This window comes from Callospermophilus lateralis, chromosome 7 (assembly GCF_048772815.1).
Source record: "Callospermophilus lateralis isolate mCalLat2 chromosome 7, mCalLat2.hap1, whole genome shotgun sequence".
In the NCBI taxonomy this organism is placed as follows: Eukaryota; Metazoa; Chordata; class Mammalia; order Rodentia; family Sciuridae; genus Callospermophilus; species Callospermophilus lateralis.
Window position 1 is genome coordinate 102283679 of NC_135311.1, and position 27609 is coordinate 102311287.

The 27609-nt window shown below is 39.8% G+C and overlaps 1 protein-coding gene and 1 non-coding gene across 4 annotated transcripts in view; one reads left to right on the top strand and one right to left on the bottom strand.

Moving 5' to 3' along the window:
• Positions 1–337: 337 nt before the first annotated feature.
• Positions 338–27609, bottom strand: part of Tceanc2 (transcription elongation factor A N-terminal and central domain containing 2) — a 36706-nt gene continuing 9434 nt past the window's right edge. For all 3 annotated transcript variants that reach the window (XM_076862683.2, XM_076862684.2, XM_076862685.2), the window contains exons 3-5: positions 26301–26442; positions 9195–9388; positions 338–1344 (exon numbers count right to left, since the gene is read on the bottom strand). In XM_076862683.2, coding sequence (XP_076718798.1) covers positions 1156–1344; positions 9195–9388; positions 26301–26442 — 525 coding nt within the window. In that variant the 3' untranslated portion in view covers positions 338–1155. The remainder of the gene's footprint in view (positions 1345–9194; positions 9389–26300; positions 26443–27609) is intronic.
• Positions 2998–3069, top strand: Trnaa-agc (transfer RNA alanine (anticodon AGC)). The gene has a single exon. It is a non-coding gene; the product is annotated as a tRNA-Ala (tRNA).

Genomic DNA, 27609 nt, shown 5'->3' on the forward strand with positions numbered 1-27609 from the left:
TTAACAGGGTTTTCAAAGACCATATATATAAAGATGCATGTCAATAAATCCTCTAAGGAAAAGCGCCAGGGTAGACATTAGCCCTTCCTTCCGTCCTCGCTTTCTAACCCATCCCTTTTTTCTTTAATTTTAAATCTCCCCCTTGTAATTGGGTCCTTCTTTTCAGACTGCAGACATGCACCTGTCTCCCCTAGTCTGAAAAGCTTTCCTTGGGTCTTATTCCTTCTCTCAAATTCTCGTCCTGCCATTCTTTAATTTTACCAACTGTACCCCTTCGCAACCCAGAACACTTTTCAGTGAGGAAACCACACCTTTTGTTTTAGAACACAAGTCTCAGTTTAATAGTACTTTAAAAAAGGCAAATATCATTTACATCATTCTTTGATCAGGCCTGTACAGAGGTATTTCACTTTTTAAAAAATATGCATTTTTTTCTTACCACAGTAATTCATTGCAGAAGAAATTTCATTATGTATGTTCTACAGAGCCCTAAACCAGAGCCAGCGTATTCAAATAAACCCCGAGGTGTGGGGAGGCTTCGGGCCAGTTGCTCATTAGAGGCCTCAGCATGGGGGCTCCGGAGACCCACACAGAAGGTCTTCCAGGGAGAGCTGAACCGTTCAGATAAGTGAGCTCTGGAAAGCAGGGCTGGTCGGCGGGCTCTGGCAGGCTCACCCCTGGGGTAGAGCAAAGAGAACAGACAGGGAGTTCTGAGAGGCACCGGAGCTGTCTAAACTCAGGGGGATGGAACCGAGTGAGCAGCAGCGGTAATTGAGTTTCAGTTACCTGCAGGGTGGCGAAATAAAGTGTTAACTTCATCTGCCTGACATGGGGGAAGTTTAGAGGTGTCCTTGGCATGCTCACAGTGAAATCCGTCACCCTTTCACTGTGTTGGGTGATGGCAATCGTATGGCGCTTCCTAGTGACAGCCTGCGTGCATCCTGTTAGGCAGCACCAGCGCGCGGTGGCTAATGAAGCAGGTTCCCGCAGGCCTGTCTCCCAGGGCTCCCCACATCCTCTGTCTGAAGGAATGGCACCATGGGAAAATTTAGCACAGCCAGCACCAGCCATCACCCAGACTCAAAAGAGTCTTTGAATGGCAGAGAGAGGCCCATTTTCCTCTCTGCCCAGCCCAGGGTTGGAACCGTCCTCGGGTCACTTTTTGTGGGTCTGTACAAACGTGCCGACGGGCAGCGAGCCGTTCTTCACCTGCTCCCGGATTTCAGCTCGGTGCTTTAATGTGAAGACCAGAGCTCTCACCGTCCGCCGGTATGGCCCGTTAATGAGGCGGGAGCAGAGATGAAACGTTTCCCGCTCAATATTTTCAACCAGTAGGTGATCCATCTAAAAAACAGCAAAATTATCAAATTAGGGCCTTGCATTGCATAAGGATTAAAAGTAAGAGAGGCTGCAGCACTCTGCTCGAGGCCTCCATTAATCAACTGAAATTCAAGGACATCTACTTCCTGTCACAAGAGAAACAGGAAGAGCAAATTAATTCCACCCTGGCAATTAAGGAACAAGGCCATGTGCTTTGTGACAGGGACCTCATTCACAACCCCTGCCGGGTGGTAATATTTGCCATTATAACAGGAAACTGGCTTGAACTAAGCAACGGGTACTGGGCCCTGTACTTCACCAACCAGGAAACGAAGTCCAAGGATAATAAATCAGTGGAGCAGTTCATGCTTCTTTTTGTTTTTAAAGGGCCTTTTAACCCCTTACAGCATTTTAGAAACACTGGATCTGGATCCAAAAATGTGCATGAGGCAGTTTATAAATCACTTTTCCCATCTAATGCTCATTCTATAGATAAGGAAACAGGTTCAAAGGTAAAAGATCAAGACTGTACAGCTACTGAGAGACAGAGCTGGAACTCTGCCCTAGACCTTGACTGCAAAGTTCACGGTCCTCCCCTTTTGGCACCCAGCGGCCCCCTCAGCATTCTGAGACCCATGCAGATTCAATTAAGCAGAACAGGCCTAGGCGATGGGACCTGGAGCAATTCTGGGGTGGTCTGGCTCATACTCAGGCCACCCTGAGGTCACAGACCTAATCAAAGCAGACCAGGTCTGGAATTATGTCCACATGGTCTGGATCCAAGCCAGGTCAGGCTGCTGGTCAGAGACCCCCAGCCCATTTCCCTCTCCGCCGTCCCCGGCCTAAGCGCTCTAGCTGTTTTCATGCTCCTCTATGCCACGGCACCAGCGCACGTTCCCTTAGAAGACACACCTTTCCTCAGGAAACACTCGTGTTTGTACGTCAAAGCTTAGGCAAACATACACCCACGGAGAAACCAACAAAAACCCTAGCACAAAGGACTGAAAGTTCTTCAGGCTACCACTATGTCCTGAGCTTCCCTTGGTCATTATCATAATGTCATAATAATCTATATTTTGAGTTTGTCTCCCCTGGTAGTAAGTTCTTTGAAAAGAGGAACAAAATTTTCTTACTCCCTCTTTCCCCTTTATTCCTTCCCTTCCTGCTAGACATTTATTTGAATATTTATTCAGCATCTATGACGTGCCAGGCTCTGTGCTTGGATTGAGGAACAGCAGTGACTGGGGTAGGCACAGCTTTTATGGCCATGAGGAGAAAAGGCAATAAGAGAAACAGGTGGTGAACGGGGATCATTAGGGCACTGAGTGCTAGGAAAGGGGGTGGGAATGAATGCCGAGGAGCACAGCCACAGGGAAGTCACCTCACTCAGAAGGGCAGCACCTGGCTTCAGGAGGAAATGATGTTTTTCCTAAACTGAAGGATTCTAGGATCTGGCCAGGTAAAGTGGGTGTTTGCTTTGTGATCAGTTCAGTGAGCCGGACACACACTGTTCTGTATATCCTATACTTTATGTAAAAAGCATAAAAAGGAAAAAGGTGGCACACACCTGTAATCCCAGCTACTTAGGGGGTTGAGGCAGGAGGATTGCAAGCTTAAGGCCATCCTGGTCAAATTAGTGCGATCCTATCTCAAAATCAAATAAAAAGGCTGAGGGGCTGGGGTTGTGGCTTAGTGGTAGAGCACTCGCCTAGCATGTGAGAGGCCTGGGTTCAATCCTCAGCACCACATAAAAATAAATAAATAAAAGTATTGTGTCCAACTACAACTAAAATAATTTTTAAAAAAAAGGGATGGAGGGGTTGTGGCTCAGTGGCAGAGCACTTGCCTCGCATGTATGAGGCACTGAGGTTGATCCTCAGCACTACATAAAAATAAATAAACAAACTAAAGGTATTGTGTCCATTTACAACGAAAATATGTGTGTGTGTGTGTGTGTGTGTGTGTGTGTGTATATATATACATATATATATATATATATATATATTTTTTTTTTTTTAAGGCTGGAGGTGTAGCTCAGTGGTAGAGTGCTTGCCTAACATGTGTGAGGTCCTGGGTTCAATCCCCAGTGAAACACACACACACACACACACACACACACACACACACACATCATACACACAAAAGGAAAAACAAAGAAAGAGAACACCAAAAAAAAGTCCTATCTGATATTTGATAACATGGCCTAACATGCGAGACAGACACAGACGGAAGAAAAAGAAACTCTGAAGATACAAGAACCAAACAGGGAGCAGAATAGGACTGAGAGAAAAAGAGAGTGAGACAGAATATGAATGCTGTCAGGCCCAGACATAAGCCAAGGTCTAGTAGGCAAAAGATGTTCATGAAAGCCTGTGGTCCCAGTGGCTGGCTGATTACCTTCTAGGTCTGGGCTGGAGGGAGTGGACTTGCCACCATGGCTCTCTAGAACCCACAGTGCCCAAGTTTTTCAAGTCAAGGGTTCCTGAGTAGACGATGCACTAGTGAGTCCATGGCCTGAGGCAGCCTTGGTACCAGACTACGTTGGGAGGCTGGCAAGGTGGCTGCCTAGCTGCCCAGCATTTGACCCATAGCATTTTCCTGAGAGGCTCCTGTTCTAGTATGAGGCTGGTTACTCACCAAATATTTAGAGATTCACTTAGTTTAACAAGTAAGAAAATCTTTCTTTAAAAAAGGGGCATGCTTATAAGGGAAGAAGGGTCTGTGTGTTTATAAAAGAAAGTCATAGCCATTTCATCAAATTGTGCTATTATAAAAAAACAAACCCAAATCTGAGAGTGCCTTGGAATTCACATAACTGGCTGCTCATATATCTTAATCCAGCAAAAAGAGTTGGTACTCTGAGTCTGGCTGGTTCTTGGAGATACAGCACATAAAAGATCTGACCCCTCCCCTCTAGGAAGCCACAGCCTAGAAAGGAGATGGAATGTACAGAGAGTGCCTGGCGCAGCTTGATAGGAGCTAGGCCTGCGGTGTGATGGGAATAGGTAGCAACTAACAATTCTCATGCATGCTTCTTGCTAAATGAGGGACAATGAAATGAAGAAATGCAGAAAAAAAAATGTTTGTGATATTAAAATATAAGTCATAAAGGAAAATAATTCGTCCTGCACCATTGTGTTTAAGAAATTCACTGCACAAAGTGAAGAAGGCTTATCTTGTAACAGCCTTGGGTAATCCAAACTTGCCCAAGTTGATAAGCCCTTTCCAATGGGTCCTAACTTGGTGCTTTAGGTAAGTAAATCCTTTTGGATGAAAGGATCAGTTTCACTGAGACCCTGAGAAAAAGAGATTTTGCTATGAGATACATCTGTGGAAATGGGAATGGGAACAGAAACCCTAGAAGAGATCTAGCGATTTGCTGTATTTAGCAAAATTTCTCTCTCTCATCCTCTGCCTGGTCTCTCTCACACATTTTTGCTCCTCTCCCTGGGCCTTACTCACTACCAATTTTAACCGCCTGGTTCTCTCCTCTTATGCTACACATCTCTACCCACACCTTCTGCTTCCTCATAACTCCTCCAACATCCCTTCTGTTTCAATACTTGCACTGATGTTTTCTTGGTATTTCCTAGTTCCCGTTTCTCGGAGACAGAGAATCTGACGTGCCTTCCTTATCTATTTGTGTCTGTGTGTGGAGCGTGTGTAATTCAGTTGTCTAATCCTGGGCAAACTGGCTCTAGCTGGGGGAAGATATAAAACATGACCACCTAGGGCTCTTCTTCACCAGGGAATAGATCTGGTGGGAAATGGTGCCATCATCAATTATGATGTTTGCCACATCTGTAAGCTCTATAAATGCAAGGAAACAAGGTCTTCTTCCTTTGTTAACCATAGGAAGTGCTCAATAAATATTTGTTAAATGAATGTGCTTACTCCCCTTGTACACCTATCTCCTCTCCTGCCCTCTCAATAACATCATGATAGCAGATGAATGTCTTTTTATTATGTGTTTTCTAGTTAGCAAAATCCTCCCCAAATTCCTACACCAGAGTTAACATTTCCATACTTTGTGTGTCTATACTCCTTGCTGGGTTTACACCACTACTTCAGACTGCCTCATGTTTCTGTTTGTTATTTACAGGCTCTCATTCAAAAGATATTAAGCTAGCTCGCTCTCTTGCGCGCGCGCTCGCGCTCTCTCTCTCTCTCTCTCTCTCTCTCTGTTACTGGGAATGGAACCCCAGCCCAGGAGATAGCAAGCTTTCCTAGGAGAGGGACTTCAGCTCATTTATATTTGTATTTTCCCCTGACACCTAGTAGAATCCCACTAAACATTCAATGAATCGAACATCCACAAGAAGCAAACTTTGTGTGGGTTTTCTGATAGCGTGATTGGATTTGTGCGTATCAACCCACACTTCTTTTTGACCACTTGAATACATTTATGAGAGAGCTGGTCAAAGCCAAGGGTGCAGCCTGAAGCCATTAAACAAAGAAAAAAACCAACAGTCCCATACGAGAATGTACCCCTGACCTGGATCTCATTAGCACCATCTGACAGCCAACTGAGCCAACCAGCCAGTGTTTCATAACTCTTAATGATACAGGCTCACTTTGAGAATCAGGTTCATTTTTTTTAATGACATAATAGGAAAATGATCACAGGACGTGAGGTAGGAAGGAGAGTGGATAATGAGGAAGGGGAAGTAAGAGAATGACACCACAGGGGATGTTCATATGAGGAAAGATCTAAAAGACGGAGAAGAACAAAGAAGATCCGGAAGGGAGATAGTAAAGGGGAATAGAGCTTGGATTTGAACGATGGAGTTTTTATTCATCTATTCCATTATTCCAAGAACAAGAAAATAATCCATGAATCTAGAAAGCAAGATCTGTAGGGTAGTAAAGAGATGAATCTTTTGGCTGTGTGTATATTCTTCATTTCTGACTTTCACTATTAAAGGATATAACTGAAACAACATGGAAACATCTTTTTCTACAAAGAATATAATGAGTAGATTTGGTATTTACAAAAACACATGCTAGGATCAAATTGTAAAAGCTTTTCAGTCACTGGGCCAATAACTTACCCAACGGTTTTACTACTATTGCCTAGTGTCTGATTTGAATGCACTCCACATTGATTACTGTCAAAGACCAGATACTGGATTAGATGGTTCATTGATTTACCCTAATATGGAAATGTCTCATCATGATAGGTGCTAGGGTTAACCCTACGAAAAAGTGTTTGTATTTACATTTTCTTACATCCCAAACCAACAAAAATACCATCAAATGCTATTTATGCAAGAAAAACAGATTGATTTTTTTTTCTTTTGCCCAAGGAAGACAGTAAGATGCATACTTTTAATTTTTAAAATTTACTCTTTGGGAACAAAACCATTCAGCTATGCTTAATCTGATATTTTTTCCAATTACGATGGAAAGCACTAACGAATGTATCACTTTTTTAACTTTGCTTTGTAACACTTGAGTGCTTACCACTTGATGTGCCATTTAAAGGATAATTAATGGATAAACTAAAAGGATAATTATTATGGAGTTTAATATAGCAGGCAAACTGCTCATTAATCCTTACAAGCATAGCTTCGTTATTATCATTTACTTAAAAAGATACCACAGGGAACTGGTATTTACCACCACATTAACTACATATTATATACCCACACTGTATGTTTCTACAATAATTTTGGCTTATTTAAAAAATGAATTTTATTTAAAATAGCACGTCTGTTGGCTAATCGATACTCTGGAAAGTTACTTATAACCTACATATGTTTTTCTCTCTTCCAATATTCATACTGAAGCTTCATTTAAAAGAAGTTAAGCAAACTTACTAAATAGCAATTCCCTGCACCATCAGATAGACATTAAAAATTATAAACATGAAAAAATGAAGATATATAGAAAAGGATATATAAAATGACGTTAATTAAAATTGATCAAGATTGAAGAGAAAGCCCAAATGTAAATAATCATGTCAATTTTATGCAATGTTATTTAAATAATCAATAAAAATCTTACAGAATGTTTGGCATATAATTTGCTCTAATAATAATTTGCCCAGCATTAATTTAAAAAGCTATAATAATTTTTCTGAAAAAGGAAATGCACCAAAATGTTAAGATTATGCCTGGGTGGTAGGTTCAATGGAGATTTTTCCCTGCTTTCTATAGTTTTCTCATTTTCTATTCTAAGTTTTTTTTTTTTTTAACTAAAATCTTCTTTTCAAAAAGTAAACAATATATCACAAGTCCACCTACTCTTCTTTTGTAGATAAAAATTCAGATAGAAGTGGTAAGGTTAAAAAGAATTTTTTTTTTTTTTTGAGAATGTAGTAACAGATCTAACACTCAGCGAGACTTCTAAATTCCTTCCTTTATTAAAAATAATTAAATTGTTCTTTAAGGATATTTTAATAAGGAGAGCCTGGGATATCCTGGGAAGAGAAAAAAATATAGATGTTTTTGCTTATTTAGCTTTCTGTCACTGTGAAAAAACACCTGACAAAATCAACTTGGAGGAGAAATCTTTATTTTGGCTCATAGTTTCAAAGGTTTCAGTCCATGGTTAGGTGGCTCCACTGTTTCTGGGCTTGGGATGAAGCACAGCATCAGGGCAGAATGGTGAGAAGAGCAAAGCAGCTCACCTCATGGCAGCCAGGAAACAAAGTCCAAAGAAGAAGCCAGGGATAAGATATACCTTTCCGGGACATGCTTCTAGTGACCTACTTCCTCCCACTAGGCCCCACCTTCTACAGTGTCTACCATCTCCTAGAACTCTATTTAATTATGAATCCATCAATGGATTAATCCATTGAAGAAATCAGAGTCCTCATGATCCAACCACTTCCCAAATACTCCACCTCTAAACATTGCTGCACTGGGTACCCAAGCCTGAATTCAACACATCAGAATTTGAAGGATGTTTCTGATTCAAATCATAACAATGTTATATATCTGATTTTCCAGAGTATTAATTAGCTTGCAAGATTTGTTGTTTGGTGGTGATTAATACCGTTATTAATGAGCAAAATTATTCCAGCATATATACTTCAAACCACTAATATCATCTCAACTTCTGGCTATGAAGATGATAGGGAATATATTTATGCAATTGATTTTATGCCTTAGAATTTAAAGTAGGGGGATAACAAAAATGGGAGAGCAGAGTTTTCTCAACAGACAACTTTTTTTTGTTTTGTTTTGTATCAGGGATTGAACCAGGGGTGTTTAACCACTGAGCCACATCCCCAGCTTTTTTTTTATATTCTATTTAGAGACAGGGTCTTGCTAAGTTGCTTAGGGCCTCACTAAATTGCTGAGGCTGCTTTGAACTCGTGATTCTCCTGTCTCAGTCACCCGAGCCAATCGAATTACAAGTGTGTGCCACCCGCCCCCAACTCAGTAGACAGCTCTTTCTTTTGTCATTGATATTCCAAAACACAGGCCATCTCAGAATTTTTACTTCACTGGGAAGGGAAAGAATTTTAAATGGGAAGGAACCAATATTCATTAAATGACTTGTAATCAGCAGGCACTAGCTACTATTCCTTTGTATAAATGGTTCATTTAACTTTCCCAATAACCATGTCAGTGGTAGGAATTGTAATTCTCTTTTTTTAGAAAAAGAAAGCAAGTTTCAGAAATGTTAAGAAATTTGCCTAAGGCATCATGACTCGAAGTATGACACCCAGGGTTTCAACCTAGGTCTTGCTAATTCCAAAGCCCACACTCTTACAACACTATTTCCCAGAATGCTTATAAATCTAGAATCCTTAAAGAGTTATCTGTTAGAACAAGGTCACAGCATTAAGTCTATGAAGACTCATGAAAACTTGGGGCTTATTTAAGCAAGAGCTCCTAGCAATCACAATCCAATTAGAACTTTACCTTTAATTCCAAGGCTTCTGAGAGTAATTTCTGGGCATTTTTCCTAAGTGACTCAGTTTTGGGATCACTTCGAACTTCAATAGAAGGTCTATCCGAATGTTTTTCAATGAAGGTTTTCCACTCAGTGTAAACTTCTTTGGCAAGAGAAGCCACCTCTGAATCTGCGTGTTTACGCATCTTGTTCACAGTGTGACCTGGAAAAGGAGGAGAAAAAACAAAGGAGAGGTAGTTGTATCTATTTCTGAAAAGCACAGAACTAATGGTCTCACGTGTGGCACTGATAGTCACTTACATACCTAAGGATGTGAAGGGTCTTGTGTAAATGAGACGGTTTTCACAAAGGCTGGTTTCATTAGTGAAGAGAATCAGTCTTGTTGACAGAGTAAGTCATAAACTAGAGGCATCATCAATAGATTCTTAAAAAGAATAAGAACCAGGTGTGGTGGTACAAGTTATGTGACCCCAGCAACTCAGGAGGCTGAGGCCTTAAGCCACTTAGCAAGACCCTGTCTCAAAAATAAATAAATAAATAAAAGGGCTGGGGATGTGGCTCAGTGGTTAAATACTTGTGGGTTCAATCCCTGGTACTTAAAAAAAAGTTAAATTAAATTATAGTATGAAGAAATAGAGACAAATTCAGAATGTGGGACAATCTACAAGATAACAGACACAGTTTCTTCAACATTTAAAAAAGGTAGGTAGGGGGCTGCGGTTGTGGCTCAGTGGTAGAGTGCTCGCCTAGCACGTGCAAGGTGCTCGGTTCAATCCTCAGCATCACATAAAAATAAATAAATAAAACAAAAGGTGGGTGGGGGTTGTAGCTCAGTAGCAGAATGCTTGCCTAGCATGTGTGAGGCACTGGGTTCTATTCTCAGTACCACATATACATAAATAAAATAAAGGTCCATCAAAAACTGAAAAAACATTTAAAAAAATAAAGGTATTATGTCCAACTACAACTAAAAAAAAAAAAAAAGGTGGGTAGGGTTAAGGACTGAGTCTGAACCACCAAATGTGATATGTGATTCCATCATAAAAAACCAATTACTTTGAGATAAATAAAAATACCAGAAATTAAATTATATTCAGGAATTATTGCTAATTTTGTTAAGCAAGAAAGTGGCACTGTTGTTACCTGAGAAAATATTCATACTTTTTTAGAGGTGCATACTCAAGTACACTGAGCTGAAATGACAAAAGATCTGGCAAACACCACAAAAGCAAAACAGAGAAAGATGAAGAGAGGCCAAAGGGCATATGGAATTTTGTTCTCATATTTTACTTTATTTTTGTGTATGTTTCAGATTGTCGTAATAAAAATGGAAGAAAGGGGGAAGGGTCAAACATATCACTATGCAAAATTACCTATAAGAATAAATATGCAGAAAAAGCCAAAGAAATCAACTAAACACAGGAATTAAAATTTCAGAAAAAGAAAGAATTCAAGACAGATATATGTTTAAAAATCAAGAGCTTTCTTAATCAGCTAGAATCCAATAGGCAAAAAAAAAAATCCTGCCTAAGCTAGTAAAAACTATATTAGTAACACATTAATGAAAGTGGTGCCTACCTCCTTAACAGCTCTGGATGCTTCTTTTGCTCCATTCCTAGAACCAGTGCCCTTGCCTTGGGGCACACTGCCTCCAGGTGACCACAAAGGCCTCCTGACTGGCCTCTCTGGCTAGGTTTGGAACCTGTTAATGCCATCTTCCTGCAGCTAGAGAGGCCTTCGTTTAATTTGATTATTTTCTTTCTCATTTTTTTCCAAAACACAAATTTGACCTTTTCACACCTGCACTTAAATCCTTCAGTAGTTCCTAAATCACTTAAATATTTTTCTTCTCTTTAGTTTTGAATTCACATCCCAATGAACATTCTGTCTGTTTGGAACACTCTCTTCCCTCTGCATCTGGCTCGCTTCCATTCAGGCTTTCAGAGCCACTCAGGGGTCTCCTATCAGGAGTCTCCCTTACTAACCCCTATCCTGGTTGGGACCCCTGCTCTGTGCTCCCTTGGCCCCTTTGTTTCTGCTTATCACAAGAATTACAATAAATACAATAGTTAGTTGTAATTATCTGATCAGTTATCAGATAATCACTGAAGAGAGCTTCTTGAGGGAAAGAACTGTGACACATTTATCTCTGTATCTCCAGCAGTGAGCACAGTGGCAGGAGAAGCAAGAAGAGAAGCTTGTTGTTTTACTAGATGCATCTAACAAGATCTAATAAAGGGGAAAATATAACATATAATTAGATGATAGATAAGCACAAAAATACCACGATAGAAATTAATTTGTAATCTCAATGAAAATGTCTCAATGATTATTTTTGTTAGACACAACCAAAAGTTTCTAGACTTATCTTAGAAGGATAACTGGGCAAGAGTATGAAAAAGAGGAGTTTCCCAGGTACAAATAGCCTTATAAGATATTTGAACATATATAAAGCAATAATAATTAAAAGAAAGGCAGACATTTACATTTAAATTTGGGAAAATGGTCAAAACAAAATTTCTCCAATTATGCCAACTATATAGCCCAACACTATTTGCTTCCTTTACTCTCCACACACTTCCCGAAGGACATTTGTGCTGGGTACTAGCCAGGGACTGGTCATGGGGGTCTTGAACAAGTAACTATTGCTGCTTTAAAGTTTAAAGAGAATCCTGGAGGTTAAAAAAAGAAAAAAAAAAAAAAGTAGTGTTGAAGGAAAGATAGGGGTAACAGAATATTAAGAGTCTTTAACTTCTCACTGTAACCATTTATTTGGAAAGGATTTTTATCTGGATTTTCTATTGAGCAGGGAAAGGAGTACATCAATACTCACCATAAACAGGAAGATGAGGAAGAGGAATGCAGAGCATTCATTAGAGACATCTAAAGGTATTTCTTAGATGATAATGCTGAGGAGACTGCTTTTGAAACACACATCATTTCAAAGCAGAAATCACTACTGATATTTTCCTTTCCTGGGTACAGCTCTTGATATAACTGAGACTCTTCCCTCAGCAATTTTGCGTGTGTGTGTGTGTGTGTGTGTGTGTGTCGCGCGCGCGCGCGCACACACACACACACACAGATCGCTAAAAGCACAAAGATCAGGGCTGGAGATGTAGCTCTGAGGTAGAGCACATGCTTACCACATGAGGTCTTGGGTTTAATCATTCAATTAATCAAATAAAAACATTTAAAAATGCATAAGATACCTATATTCAAGGTATTGTAACACTCCCACTGAGTACCTACTTTGTGCCTGATGATGAGGACAGAGATGAGTAGGACACGATCCTTGGAATTGGCTTATACTTACCCTGTGTTATGGTTCGGATGTGAGGTGTCCTCCAAAAGTTCATGTGTGAGACAATGCAGGAAAGTTCAGAGGAAAAGTGATTGGGTTAGAAGAGTCTTAACCCAATCAGTGAATTAATCCCTGACAGGGATTAACTAAGTGGTAACTGAAGTGGTAGGGTGTGGCTGGAGGAGGTGGGAATTGGGGCATGGCTTTGGGGTATATAGTTGTATCTGGAAAGTGGAGTCTCTCTCTGCTTTCTGATCATTATGTGATGTCCTGTCTTACCTTGAGCCCTGAGGACTGGAGTCTGCTATCTGTGGATTGAGACCTCTCTGAAACCGTGAGCGCCTAAATAAACCTTTCCTCCTCGACAGTTACACTGGTCTGGTCCTTTAGTCACAGCAGCAAAAAAGCTGACTACAACACTCTGCCAAAGTGAACAGGGAAGACATATGTGACAAAAATATTCATCCCAATATAGTTTCAGGTAGTGAAAAGATACAAACAACCTCATCATTATGGGTTCAGTTTGTTAAAAAAATTTATGGTCCATTTAAACAAACCACTTTACAACCATTAAAAACTGGAATAGTTTTACATGTAGTAACATGGAAAGATGATCATTGCATTCAGTTAAGTGAAAAAGAAAGGTCTCAAAAGAGGATGCACAGGGCTGGGGATATAGCTCAGTTGGTAGAGTGCTTGCCTCACATGCACAAGACCATGGGTTCAATCCCCAGCACCACAAAAAAAAAAAAAAGCATGCACAGTTGCACAGCATATGAAGGACTTTAAAAATCACATGTGTATACATATAAACATCTAATTTGTTTATATGCAGAGAAAGTCTTAAGCATTTATAATAAAATTATTTTTTAAAATTTTTTATTTAAAATAAATTTTGAAGTTATAGATGGACAGCATGCTTTTATTTATTTTATTTATTTATTTTTTAACATTTACTTTTTAGTTGTAGTTGGACTTAATATCTTTATTTATTTTTATGTGGTGCTGAGGATCGAACCCAGTGCCTCACAAATGATAGGCAAGCGCTCTGCCACTGAACTACAGCCCCAGCCCTACAATAAAATGATTAACAGAGGTCTCTTCTGAGTAGGGGGACTATACAGTTCGGCTCAACCTAGGCGCAGGCTTACACGCAAACAAACATCTTGACAGCCGGGGCTTGCTATAGAAGGGACACATTCAAGTTCCTTTGGAACAGAGAGTCCTTCCCATCATGTGATCTTCACCTTATCTTTTTTCTCTATTCTAGAAAGGCCCTGCTGATCCAGCTATATGTATGAAAACTGAAGATGCAGAAGCCCCTCAAACAGAGTCCCACTTATCAAATGCAGTGGACTCCCTCCATCCTGACACTGCTTGGCTTCAGACACTGGCCTTTTTCCTTCTGAAATATTTTCTTCCACTGCTTTCTGAACTACCTGTTTACTGGGTCTCTTCTTCTTTCTCTATATCTCCTCTGCTGGCTGCTTATCCTTTCCCCACCCATTAATTATTTGAGCTCCAGCTTGGGCACTATCCTTGGCCTCTTCTTTCCTTCTCTGAGTAATCTTATCTACTCCTATGGTCCAACCTCCACCTGCAAGCAGATGACTTCCACCTATGTATCTCTAGTTAAAGGTTCCCACTGTGCATAAGACCCAAACATTTAACCAGTTCCCTTCTAAACATCTCTAACTCAACCATTCTTGTCACATGATGGCACTGCCACCCATCCATCACTTAATGCTCCACTGTTTCTCTCATCCTTATGTTCATTCAACCACTCCAACTCATATAGAGTCACTTCCTTACCAGTCTCTGTATCTTTTCCTCTTCCTTTTCACCTTCCTCTCCATTTACATGGCCCTAATTCAGGTTTTCACCACCTTTCCACTAGTCTTTTACAAAAGTTCATCTCTGCCCCAATCTGGCCCTCTCTAACTCAACCTCTACACTGAAGTCAAAATGACCTTTTAAAGACGATTCAAACTGGGCACCTGTAATCCCAGTGGCTTGGGAGATGGAGGCAGGGGGATTGTGAGTTCAAAGCCAGCCTCAGCAACTTAGCAACTTAGCACAGCAATGCAGCAAGTCTGTCTCTAAATATAACATAAAAAGGGCTAGGGATATGGTTCAGTGATGAGTCCCTGGATTCGATCCGTGGTTAAAAAAAAAAAAAAAAAAAGACAATTTGATCATATTACTCCCCCAAATCCTTCAGTGGCTCTCTATTGCTCTCAAGTTTATTTCTAAGTATAGCATTAAAGTTCTGCATGTCCAGAACCTCTTTGGCCTTACTTTATGCCATACTGTCCTCTTTTAGTCCTTCCACACCTTTTTCTCCATGCACTGAGTTCTAGATACAGTGAGTAGCTTGTAGGTTCCTGTTTTGGGTGATGCTGTCTGGCCTTTTCACATTTCTGTACCTTAGCACTTACTGTTTTTATTTATTGAACTTCTGCAGTGCTGTGGATGGAACTCAGGACCTTGTGCAGACTAGACAAATGCTCTACCTCTGAACTACATCCCCAGTCCTATCTAGAATATGTAAATGCCCACTTTCTCCTCAAAAGTGTAAATGTCTTGAGGGCAGAACCTGTACCTTACTCCATGTTATATTCCCAAGTCCCAGAAAAGGGCCAAGTACGGAAGAAACAATTAATAAATGTTTGCCAAGCTCAATCAAAACAGTTAAATAAAAAAAGCATGTATGGAGCTGGGGTTGTGGCTCAGTGGTAGAGCACTTGCCTGACACTTGTGAGGCTCTGGTTCCATCCCCAGCACCACATAAAAATAAATAAATAAAGGTACCGTGTGTCTACAACCAAAAATATTAAAAAAAAAAAAAAAAAAAAAAAGCATGTACCTTTGGCTTTCAAATCGTACTAACATTTGGAAATGGATTCCATTGATTGGGAAATCACACAACTGCAGACAAAATAATAGACTATACTATAAAGACATGGATCCAAAAGTATTGGGAAACAGAAAAAAGTTTCTAATTCTTACCTATGCTTTGTATAAATTATCTCATTTAATTCTTATAACTAGATAATGCATTGAATACCACTACTATTTTTCTCCTTTACAAATGAGAAGCTGAAGCTGGGCAAAGTAACTTGCTCAAGGTCTCACAGCTAGTCTGTATGGAAGGCAGGACCTGAAAAGAGCAGCTTCACTCCAGAGCCTCACACTGAACACCTAAGACCCTGGAATTTTCTATTAGGGACTGACACATAGAGCACCGGCTCTGTTGAGATAATGTTGTGCACCTTCTTGGTTTTCTCAAACCAGAAGGGCACAGGCCCTGAGAAATGGCCCAAGGATACCAGGCTTCCACTCTCATGCAAGGACAGCAGAGTTGCTGCTTTCAGCCTGTACATTCCACAGATGCTCCCACAGAGCCATGCCAGACTGGTCTGGAGGCTCTGCTAGGGAAACCAGCTCAGGAAGAGCAGAGCTATAAAGGAGCCTAGGGGAAATGCAAGACTTGTTAGCAAGAGGGAGGACAGTCCAAAGAATGAGATGGAGAAAGATAATCCAGTCTGGGGCAAGAAATGAGATAAGAGGAGGTTATCTAGCCGCCCCCCCCCCCCAGAAAAAACAAATTGTAAATTTCAGATCCCAAAGGCGATTTCAAAATAACATTAATGAGTTTGCTACTGTGCTAAACACTTGACATATTGAACAAATGTAATCCTCAGAACAACCCTACGAAGTAGGTGCTATCATAGTGTCTCGTCTTACAGGTAAAGAACCTGGGGTACGGAGAGGCTAAGTAACTCAGGAAGCATGGCAAAAAGCAGGGCCAGGTGTCAAGTGCACATAGGCAGTCTAGCTCCAGAGCCTACTTTAACCCTATACTGTTGCCTCTGTGATCAGACAGTCCTACTTCCTCCTGATTCACATGAAAAAAATGAGGCTCCATGACCTTTCCCCAAGGTCACAAGTTGGTCAGTAGGTACATCAAGGAAGTTAATGATCTGCAAAAAGTCATTATTTGCTCCATGAAGTTTATGTTTTAAAGTGAGCAGTGCCACTGGCTAGTCTTATGACCTGGGTCAAGTCCCCTGGGTTTAAGGTTAAGGGGTTTCTGCATCCTAGCACATTGTTAAGACAAATTCCCAGCAGGAAGCAGTTTTTTGCTCATTTAACAAATATTACCAAATACTAGGCATTTACCAGGCCCTGTGCCAGGCACTGGGTTAGAATGTTGAGCCAGACATGGCCCTGCACTAAAGAGCTCAGGCAGGAGCTTCCCCTTGAGCACGGGGAAGACAGCTAAACACAGAATGCACAAAAGTGTTACAGGTCCTAAGATCAAAATGTTTGGGGAACTCCTAAGAGAATCAAAAGGACAGAAGAGAAAGTGGCAATGTTTGTCCTGAGTCTTCACAATGACTGAAAGGGGCAGGAATGGCACAAAAAGTAGAGAAACAAGAGCATGAAAGACTAAAATAGTGTGGCATAACTTGAGGACCTGTTGGGCAAAATAATCACCTCAGAAGATGTCCTGCTCTATCCTCAGAATCTGTGACTATGTTCCTTTACGGTGCAAAAGGGACTGATCAAGGTTAAGGAACCAAAAAAGCAGAAGGGTAAGTCAGAGAGATTAGATGTGAGAAGAATTTGACTTATCAGTGCTAGTTCTGACATGGACAAAGGGGACCACAAGCCAAGATATGCAGGCAAATTCTAGTAACTGGAAAAGGCAAGGAAATGGAGCTGCCAACACCTTGACTTTAGTCTTTTATGCATCATTAGGTTTCAGGAGGTAGCAAGAAAGAGTATAAGAACATCTTAGCACTGGCACTTATTTTGGTTGTCTAACATGGAGCAAGTCACTTTAAACTCTCTAAGCTTAGGTTTCTCATTTTTAAAATGGAGAAAAAAATGACATCGACTTTACAGAATTGTTATATGGATCAAATGGGTCAGAGATGTGAAAGCAATTTATAAATAGAAGGGTTTTTGTTGTTAACCAATCATAAATGAAAATAAGGCATTTCTGAAATCAGATTCATATGACTGACATAAACCTTTCCCCATAATATTTATATGTTCAGTATTGCAAAGTGGTGCATGCTTGCTCACCAGGCTGAGAGTTCAAGGCCTAACCTCACTATCTCATCAGCTGTTTTCTCGACACCCCTTACCCATTGGCTTTCTTTATAATACAGGCATCCACTCACAGAGGCTCTATAACTGCTGGGTCCAAAGACTTTTTCGCAGTTGACCCTCAAGTTTGGGTCTGGTGACCACCAAGGAACACTGAGTGCACTCATTTCTCCTGCTTCTGAAAAATGCTCTCCTCCGTGGCCTGAAGTGACTATACTCCCCTACCTACACTGCCTCTGTCTCTTCCGCTGGCTCTCCTCTTCCTCCCACTTCTCCATATGCATTTTCTCCCAGCTTCAGTCCTTCAACCCTTTAATCTTTCCTTTTACTAGAGGATTCACCCACTTAGGTGATTTTAAGCAAGAGCTTCCTGGAATATGAATTTCTAGTGTAAATTTCTCATCTGAGCTTCAATCCCATATTTCTAATTTCCTGTTAGACATTATCACCAAAAGAGTTCATGTTAGTGCAAAAATATAGAGAAATTGACTAAAATGGAAATGCTAAGACAAAATTCCCATTTGAGGTACAAAAGAAAAAGCACTAAATTCTGATTTAAATGAGGTTAAGTTTGAGCAGATGGCAGCACCCAGAGAAGGTCCAATAAAATGAAGACATATGGCCGGGGTCCAGGGCACAGTGCAGTCTGCTAACTAGGAAGGAACTGCCCCAAGAGACGTGGGTTCTCATTATATCTTTGGTCCTAACTCACTCCTGGGGCCTTAGATGAGTCACTTCAACTCTCTGGGTCTTGGATCCTAGTTTCTAAATTGAGGCAGTCAGGGTTGGGGTTTGTAGCTCAGTGGTAGAGCGCTTGCCTAGCATGTTTGAAGCACTGGGTTCAATCCTCACAACCACATAAAAATAAAGGTTATTTTTAAAAAATTTGCATTAAAAAAATAAACTGAGACAGCCAAATGGATTTATAGAGCTCACAGAAATAGATAAGAAAAATTATAAGATTTCACAGTAAATAGACAAAGAACACTTACAAAAAAAGAGAAAAAGAACAAAGTACCAAGAAACACATGGTAAACAATTCATTCTATGCAGTAACTGAAAATAAGAAGGCGACTTTTAGACTAGTAAGAATTAGGAAAATGACAGAAATGGAACAAACTTTCTAAAAATCAAAGACTCAAAAATGGATAAAGACAGAACATGCATATCCAAGAGGTGTCTGGATTAAGGCCTAAATTGCTGGAGAAGAGGACACGCTCTCTAAATGCTCTAAAGAAGCAGCATGAGATCAAGGGCTGAGTCTCAGGGAAACTCATGCCTCACTCATGAGGGGAGACAGAACACCGAAGAAACAGAGATGGAAGGCCAGAAGAGTCACAAAAATTCTGTCAAACCTTTTGTTTTTCACTAATTTGCTAAACACATCCATAGCTCCTGTCATATGTGACATTAAAGCTTGAAATATATTGGTGAATAAAATAGCATGGTCCTGTTGGCATGGAGGGTACTGCCTAGCAAATAAGAAATAAAGAAATAAATAATTAAATACGTCATTACAAACTGAGATGAAGGCTAAGGAAACAGTTTAAAAATAGAGAATTGGGCCAGGTGAGGTGCACATGCCTGTAATTCCAGCGGCTTGGGAAGCTGAGTCAGGAAGATCGAAACTTCGGAGCCTCAGCAACAGTGAGGCACCAAGCAACTCAGTGAGACCCTGTCTCTAAATAAAATGCAAAAATAAGGGCTGTAGCTGTAGCTCAGTGGCAGAGTGCTTGCCTGGCACATGTGAAGCATGGGTTCCATCCTCAGAACCACATAAAAATAAACAAATAAAAAAAGGCATTCTTTCCATCTATAACTACAAAAAAATTTTTAAATGACAAAATAAAGGGTTGTGGCTATGGCTCAGTGGTAGAGCATTTGCTTAGCATGTGTGAGGCACTGTTCGATCCTCAGCACCACATAAAAATGAATAAAAATAAAGGTATTGTGTCCATCTACAACGAAGAAAAATATTTTTTTTTAAAAATGCAAAAATAAAATAAGGCTGGGGATATGGCTCAGTGGTTGAGTGCCCCTGAGCTCAATCCCTGCTTACTGCTCCCCTTGCCCGCCCCCCCCAAAAAACAACAGAGAATCGGCAACCAAGTTCAGTGTCTTTATGTCACCAAAATAGAGAATAAAAAATGGTTTCAAATTCACAGTCTGGGAGGATGAGAAGTGAGACAAGACCATTGGATTTGTATAGAATGCAACCACTTGTGTGTGTCCTGAGAGGCTGTGGGAGATGCCAGCTTGGAAAAAGTCCTAATAAAGGAGTAAGAAGTTCTGGAAATGGAAGTTGTGAGTAGCAATCATTTTAAAAGGAATTTGGTTATAAAAGGAGGGAAGATTTGTATATGTTTGAAGGCAGAAAGAAGGAGCCAGTCCAGAGGATAATAAATGGCAACAAAGAGAGGCACTGGGGCAGAGAGGCACTGGGACACAGCATTTCCCTCACCTCCATGGCTAACCCTTGCCAAGCCCAGTCTACTCTCCCTGAGAAAGTCTCACGAAGAAGCTGCTTCTCTTCTCCACACTCTCAGTCCTCAGTGTTTTCATCATGTCTCAACTCAATGACCACAGACACACCTTGTCCCAGGACTTAGTCCTTCATCGCTTTCAAGTTTGCTCAAATGTCACTCTCTCCATAAGACCCACTACTGACCACCCCCACCCACATTCATGACCTCCTGCCGCCTGCTCTACCATTTCACTTTTCCACAGCAATAATCATCATCTTATAACTAGACAATTTACTTCTGTTTCTTCTTTATTGCCTGTCTCCTCAGTAGAATATGAGCCTCGCAAGAATGGGTTTTTACCAGGTTTGGTCACAGGCATCCAGAACAGTACCCGCACAGGGTAGGCATTCAGTATTCAAATATCAGTTGAATGGATATTGGGATGACCTGAATTCCCTTTCTCCATATTACTCCTTTCTTACATATTCTTCCCCTGGTCACCAGAACTCTAATCATATCATTCTATATCTTAAAAACACTAAATGGCTCCAGTATTATTTTTTTTCAAAGTTTATAGATTGCTAACAGATGTTCCATTAAAAATAAAAATAAGAGAGTTCATGGGGAAACCCAGGTAAAACAAAATTTAATAGCTTCCTTCCTTCCTTCCTTCCTTCCTTCCCTCCCTCCCTCCCTCCCTCCCTCCCTCCTGCTGGGGACTGAGCATAGGGCCTTGCACATGCTAGGTGACCATTCTACAACTTAGTTACATCCCCAGCCCAGATTTCTATACTGTGAAATTTCTCAGGCCACTGAAAATCTCAAAGACAGAAGAGATAGTAATGCAGCCTTTCCCAAGTTTATCTGAACTCTAGAGTCCTCATAGGATCAGAGTTCTGAGAAAGGCACTCTAGAGAACGCTGGCATCTGACATAAAGTCCAGACTCAACTGGTCAGCTTTTAAGTTCCTCTCTCCACCCTTGCCTATCCTGGCCATGCATCCTAGATTCTGAAATGCTGTTCTCAGGATTTTAAAGCCTTCATTCTTTTACTCATGCTTCTGCCTGCAATGACCTGGATCTCACTTTGACCTAGCAAAATTCCACCTCTTCTTCAAAAACCCTTCCCAGTTAATCCCAAAAGAAATTGTATACTCCCACAGACCTTAGTATACCCCTTGATGTTAGTATTTTCACACGCCAATAATAATTACATTCCCATATGCTCCTTTGTTCAGAGAGAATGTGAGTACCTTACACATACGGACCAGGCATTACTCTCTAGCACTCAGCATAAGCAATGTTACACACAAGGTTCTCAATACGTATTGAACAAATGAAGGAGCCAATGGTTCTTTTTTTTTAAATTTCAAATATTTGGCTTTTTAAAAAATATTTATTTTTTAGTGGTAGTTGAACACAATCTTTATTTTATCTATTTATTTTTATGTGGTGCTGAGGATCAAACCCAGGACCTCACACATCCGAGGTGAGCGCTCTACCGCTGAGCCACACCCCAGCCCTGGGCAAATGATTCTAGATTCTAAATAAAACAGATCAAAACAGGATCCAAGTTTCTTACCAGGCCTCATATTATCCACCAGTCTTAACAGCTTAGTGACTTCATTCTGTTATCTTTCTTCTACAATAACTTGTTTCACTCTAAATTCTTCTCAATAGCATCCATCATACTAAGATTCCCTCCTATCTTAAAAATCAGAACTTTGGTCATTCTCTATTCCCTTTCATATTGTCACATCATTCTTTTCTTTCAATATCAAACTTCTTGAGCTATTTTCAGTTTCACTTTTGTACCTCCTCCTGGCTCCTCAAGCTCCTGCCCCTAATCTGGCCTTTGAACCTGTTCTGAACAAGATTACTAAATAATTCTTTGGTAAAATCCACCATGCAATTTTCAGACTGCTATTTGGCCACTTGACAACCATGGACGTTGCTAACCAACTTCCCATTGGAAACACGCTTTCCTTTGCGTTCCATGACAGCATTCTCATCTGTTTCCCTTCTGTTTCTCTGGTCACACTTTCTCAGTTTCCTTCCTCAAGTCCTTTAAATATTAGTGTGCTTCAGGATTTTGGACTTGGCTCCTTGCTTTTCTTACATATTCCTCCTGGGCAAGCTTATCTATTTTGATCACCTCAATTCCTGGCCATATGCTGATAATGACTCTCAAGAATATAATTATAATCTTTCCTTAGTTTTAGCCTTGTACATCCAACATCTTGTTGAACATTTCCCCTGGGATGTTCTATAGTATGTTAAACACAATAAGTCTAAAACTGAACTTATCATTCCCCTACCTCCAAAACTCCTGTTCTCTATTACAGAGTGGTACTACCATCCAACCACCTGCCCTAACTTTCAATCCTTCACTTTCATCCCCAACATCCAATCAATCTCTTGGTCCTCTGAATTTTATTATATATGTATCTCTTGATTCCAACTACATTTCTGCATCCCCATGACTACACAATCTAGGTCACCCTCATGTCGTATCCAGATTGTTTATTAGCTTCCTAACTGGGCTTTCCACCTCTAGGATTGCTTCTCCCCAACACCTTTCCCACATGGCAACCAGATAGATTTTTCAAAACTCTTCAATTACACTATTATCTTTACAATAAAGAGCAAACTCTCAGGCTTTATGGTGGACTACAGGTACCCCTTCACTACAGCACAACTAGATCCTGGATAAAAGCTACCTTATCCCCATCAAAAAGTTAGCAGAGTCTAGAAAAATAGACTTAGGGAGAGTTGAGGCTATCTTCAGGGCTGACACCAATAGCAATGCTGCTGAAATACTTAGCTATGGGTCAGTGATAAGGTACAAGAGCTAATCTTAGTACTGACATACTGAAGTAGGATCCTCAAGAGGTGTGCTGAAGTGTTCTAGGCCAGAGGTGGCTCCTGACTATTGACAGAAACAAACAAGGCAGCAAATCTTCTTTAGAGGGAAGCTTTTCCAATTTAACCCCATAGAATTCCTATAGATTGAAATAAAATAATGAGCTTACAGCTAAAACCCACCAAGCACACAGGAAGGCAAAGATGATGAGAGTAGTAACAATAAACAACAAATATAAATCCTCAAGGACTATAAATATAAGAACAGTCAGATGAAGAATACAGAAGAGCTAAGTATTAAACGTTTCAAAGGATAAAAATACAATCAAAAGAATATGTAAATAGCATTGACAAGAGTCAAATTTAGGGGAAAGAAAAAACTTTCAAAAATGGAAAACAAGAGTTTTTGAAATAAAGAATTCAATGAATGGGTTAAACAGTACATTAGAATCAGCTGAAGAAAGAATTAGATGTTGGAAGATATATATCTGAAGAAATTATCTAGAAAGCTGAAACAGACAAGATTAAAAAAGATGACACTCAAGCTAAAGAATATGAATAAAAGGAATCTGGTTGTAGAATCTCAGAAGGAGGGAATAGAGAAAACAAAAGAGACACTTTTAAAGAGATAATAGCTATAAATTTTCAACAACTGAAAAGGAATCTGCAGGTCTAGGAAGTATAATATATCCAGGATAAGTACAAAGGAGTACCTGCTGTGCTAGCCAATCTACAAGATCACCCCAAATGATTCTCACCTATTATTCACACACTGTGTAGCTGCCTTTCAAACCAAGAGAATGTGAGGGAAGTGACAGTATGTCACTTCTGATATTAGGTTATAAAAGAAACTGTCTTCTCCCTTGGTTTTCTCTAGATTTCTTGTTCTCTCTTGGATAACTTGTTCTGGAGAAAGCCAGCTGCCATGCAATGAGCAGTCCTAAAGAAAAACCCACATGATGAGGAACTGAGGCCTTCTCCATGCAATCCTGTGAGGGAGTCATTTTAAAAGCAGGTCCTCAAGGCCTGATCAAGCCTCAGATGATTATAGCCCCAGTCAACAGTTTGATTACAACCTCTTAAAAGACACCCTGAACCAACACCACCCAGAGAAGCTGCTCCCAGATTGCTGACCCTCAGAAAAACTGTGTAAAATAATAATGTCTTAAGCAGTTAAATTATGGGTAATTTTTACACAGTGATAGCAACTGATCTATTGTTAAGACCAAACACCTTTTGCTTTATTCTTTATACTTAAGGCACTTGATTAACTTCTCTCCATCATCAGAGTGCTCATCACACTGTATGACAAAGTCTCATTAAAATATCTGTCTTTCCATTAGACTTGTATCTGTCTTTCCATTAGACTTGTCCCCTTTTTGTTCCAAAAAGAAGAAAACAATACCTTTCTCCATTATTTGCAAGCATAATTCTTAGCACAAGAAATATATTCAATAAGTATTTGTTCCTTACAACCTACAGCATAGTGACAGGCAAAAAGGCTAAAAGGTATAAAATATAAACATTCTCAAGCAATGATTCAAATGGAATCTTCATCATTCAACTGACATAACTATAAAAGAACCATGAAACCCCTATATTCCAAATAACCTCAAGTTTAGGGAAGGTTTAGAAAAGGAACAAGGTTCAAAAGTTGAATAGTTTCCAGCTTCTCATAAGTCAAGCCCTCTTGAGTTTCACTATGACCCTGGAACTAAAATCTTTGAACATCAGACATACCCACCATTTTTTTTTTTTTTTTTTTTTTTTTTTAAGTACTGAGGATTGAATTCAGGGGCACTCTATTGCTAAGCTACATCCCTAAGCTTTTTTATTTTTTATCTTGAGACAGAGTCTTGCTAAGTTGCCCAGGCTGGCCTCAAACTTGTGATCCTCCTGCCCTAACATCTCAAGTAGCTGAGATTACAGGGCATGTGCCACCACACCCAGCTCAGACACACCCACTCTTGAAAGCATTCGCACAATTATACTCAAAGGCCATACAGAAATGATTTTTTTAAAATAATCTGTTCTGCATTTGTAGAACAATTCCAGTTTATCACACTGATATTTAAATCTGATCACACGTGTTTGTGATATATGCCTAAATATGAACATGCACATACACACATGTACATATATACATGTCATAAAATATTAATCACTAGTACCCTCTACTGGTGGAAATGTCTTATCTTTTCATATGAATGGTCTTACTGCCCTCTAGTGACCACAACCTGTAAAGACAGAAAATCTAGCAGCAGATGGGAGAATCTTCTTGGCCAGAATGATTCGGTTTTATGTTCTTTAAGCATCTAATTTTCTCAGATTCTGGTTTGTATTACAGGGGTGCAACTCTAAAACTCTTGGGGGACCCTCTGGGGATTTCAAAACAGCTCTTCCCAGCTGTTAGTGCCAGTCTGAAGCAGCTCTCTCTCCTGCTTCTCAGAAACAAGAGGTCAAGGGGAGGCAGACAAGGCAATGGCTGTACTCATGAGGGCAAGAGCAGCAGCTGTGAATGACTGCCCTGGACTCCCTAGGGAACTGGGAGCAGCTTGAGGAACACATGTTGGCCCTCCCTTGCATATTATCCACAGTTGCATACTGTACTAAAATGGCAATTCAACATAGTCTCTCACTTACCTTTGATATATCTCCAAAGCTACAATAAATGACACAGTGACAAATGTTGCTATAGTTTGTTGCTGTTGTTTTTTTTTCTTTTAAAAAAAATAGGCTTTGCAAATTATTTCTACTCAAGACAGAAAAGCCAAGCTTCTTTCAAGATTTAACTAAAACTTGTCATCTCCCTTACGAAGTTTTTTTTTTTTTAATTCCCTGATTTAAGTGACTATTTTGTCTTTTGTGCCAGCATATATTGCCCAGGTCAGAATGATACCCAGAATATTATATGTTCATTTATAACTTACAGTATTTCACTGCTTCTATTTGTCTAAATGCTTGTCCCATCTAGCAAACCTTAAGTTCCTTGGGGTCACAAACCATGTCTTATTCATTTTTGCACACTCAAAATGATATCTACAGATCACTGTGTTACTGGTCTATAAGGTAAGTATAGAAACTGGAAGCATTTAGAAACTTTTATAGGTATTCTATATGTGTTGGACCTAATTTTAAAAACTGGGGCTTTGTTTTGTATATTATAATTTCATTTTCTGTTAAATGTTATTATATATTACAAAAGTATTGGGTGCAATCAATGGAGAAGTTTTTAAACAATGGTCCTTATCCAGAGAGTTTGAAAAGCACTAGTAGGACAGATAACTTAAAATTTGAAGTAAAGAGGAAAGCAGGAAGAAAGGAGACAAAAAACAAGACTTTTCATAAAATTCTGAAGGAACATACCTATCCTTGTTGATTTTAACACTTCCCTGGAGGGTATTTTCTTCTTTAATTCTCGTAAGGCCTCAACTAGATTCTCTTTGCTTTGATCAGGAAGCTCCAACATAGTTTTCCATCTTTTTATGTCTTCTACAACCACAACTCTCTGAGAAAAAGAAAAGTCATTTGGAAAATGGAACATTTTCATTAGAAAGACATCTGCCTTCACCTGAGCTAATGGGGCTCCTATTGACATATGAATTATTGATTATGACCTGAACCAAAGCACAGTGTGTCTGATGGCCCCAAATGATGGGTAATTGCTTAAAAGCAGGTCCTGCTTACTGCAAATCAGGAAGAGAGTTGCATCTATTAGGAAAAGTGCAAGTTTTAATCTTACCATGTCAGACACTACTGGGCACTTAGCCGTGAGAGGTAATAAGAAAGAGAAGAAAAGAAAAATGATGCTGAGGTGAATCAACCTTATAGATCACTTAAGAGTGTCTTAATTCACAAGCATGGACAGAGAGCAGAGGTCATAAAGGCATGTTTATTTCAACAATAAAAAACATGCTTCAATAGTTCCCCACTTTGTAGAGGAGAAAACTCTTTCTTTTTGGAAGAATTTTTTAAAACTTCAGGAGAGTAACTCACTACTTATAATAAAAAAAGGTTAATACTTTGCCATCATAAAATAACAAAACATTATAAAACTTAAGTCCCTTTATACTCTCCACCAAACTCATTTCCACCCTTACATTCCCAGGAAAAAAACTACCATCTTAAAGTTGATATGCATTTTTCCATTAAGTGTAAAATATTAGCAATGAAGGAATATGGGTAAAGGGAATGGGAAAGTTCTTTGTACTGTGTTCTAACTTTAATTTTGAAAGTATTTCAACTAATAACTTTTTAAGTACAGAGACAATTAAAAAATGAAGTTGCTTTCATAAGTGCAAAATAAAAAATCTTGTCTTGGATCATTACTACCCTGGGAAGGTGGGCAGTTAGGAATTAGAAAGGGTTATAGCTTCTGGGATCCTGGTAATGTTTCTTTCCTTTTCTTTTCTTTTTTTTTTTTTTTTTTTTTTTTTTTTGAGAGAGAGAGAGAGAGAGAGAGAGAGAGAGAGAGAGAATTTTAATATTTATTTTTTAGTTTTCGGCGGACCCAGCATCTTTGTTTATATGTGGTGCTGAGGATCAAACCCGGGCCGCACGCATGTCAGGCGAGCGCACTACCACTTGAGCCACATCCCTAGCCCTGGTAATGTTTCTTGATCTGAATGCTGATGTGTTCACATTGTGGAAATTTCTTAAGATGTACACTTAGGAT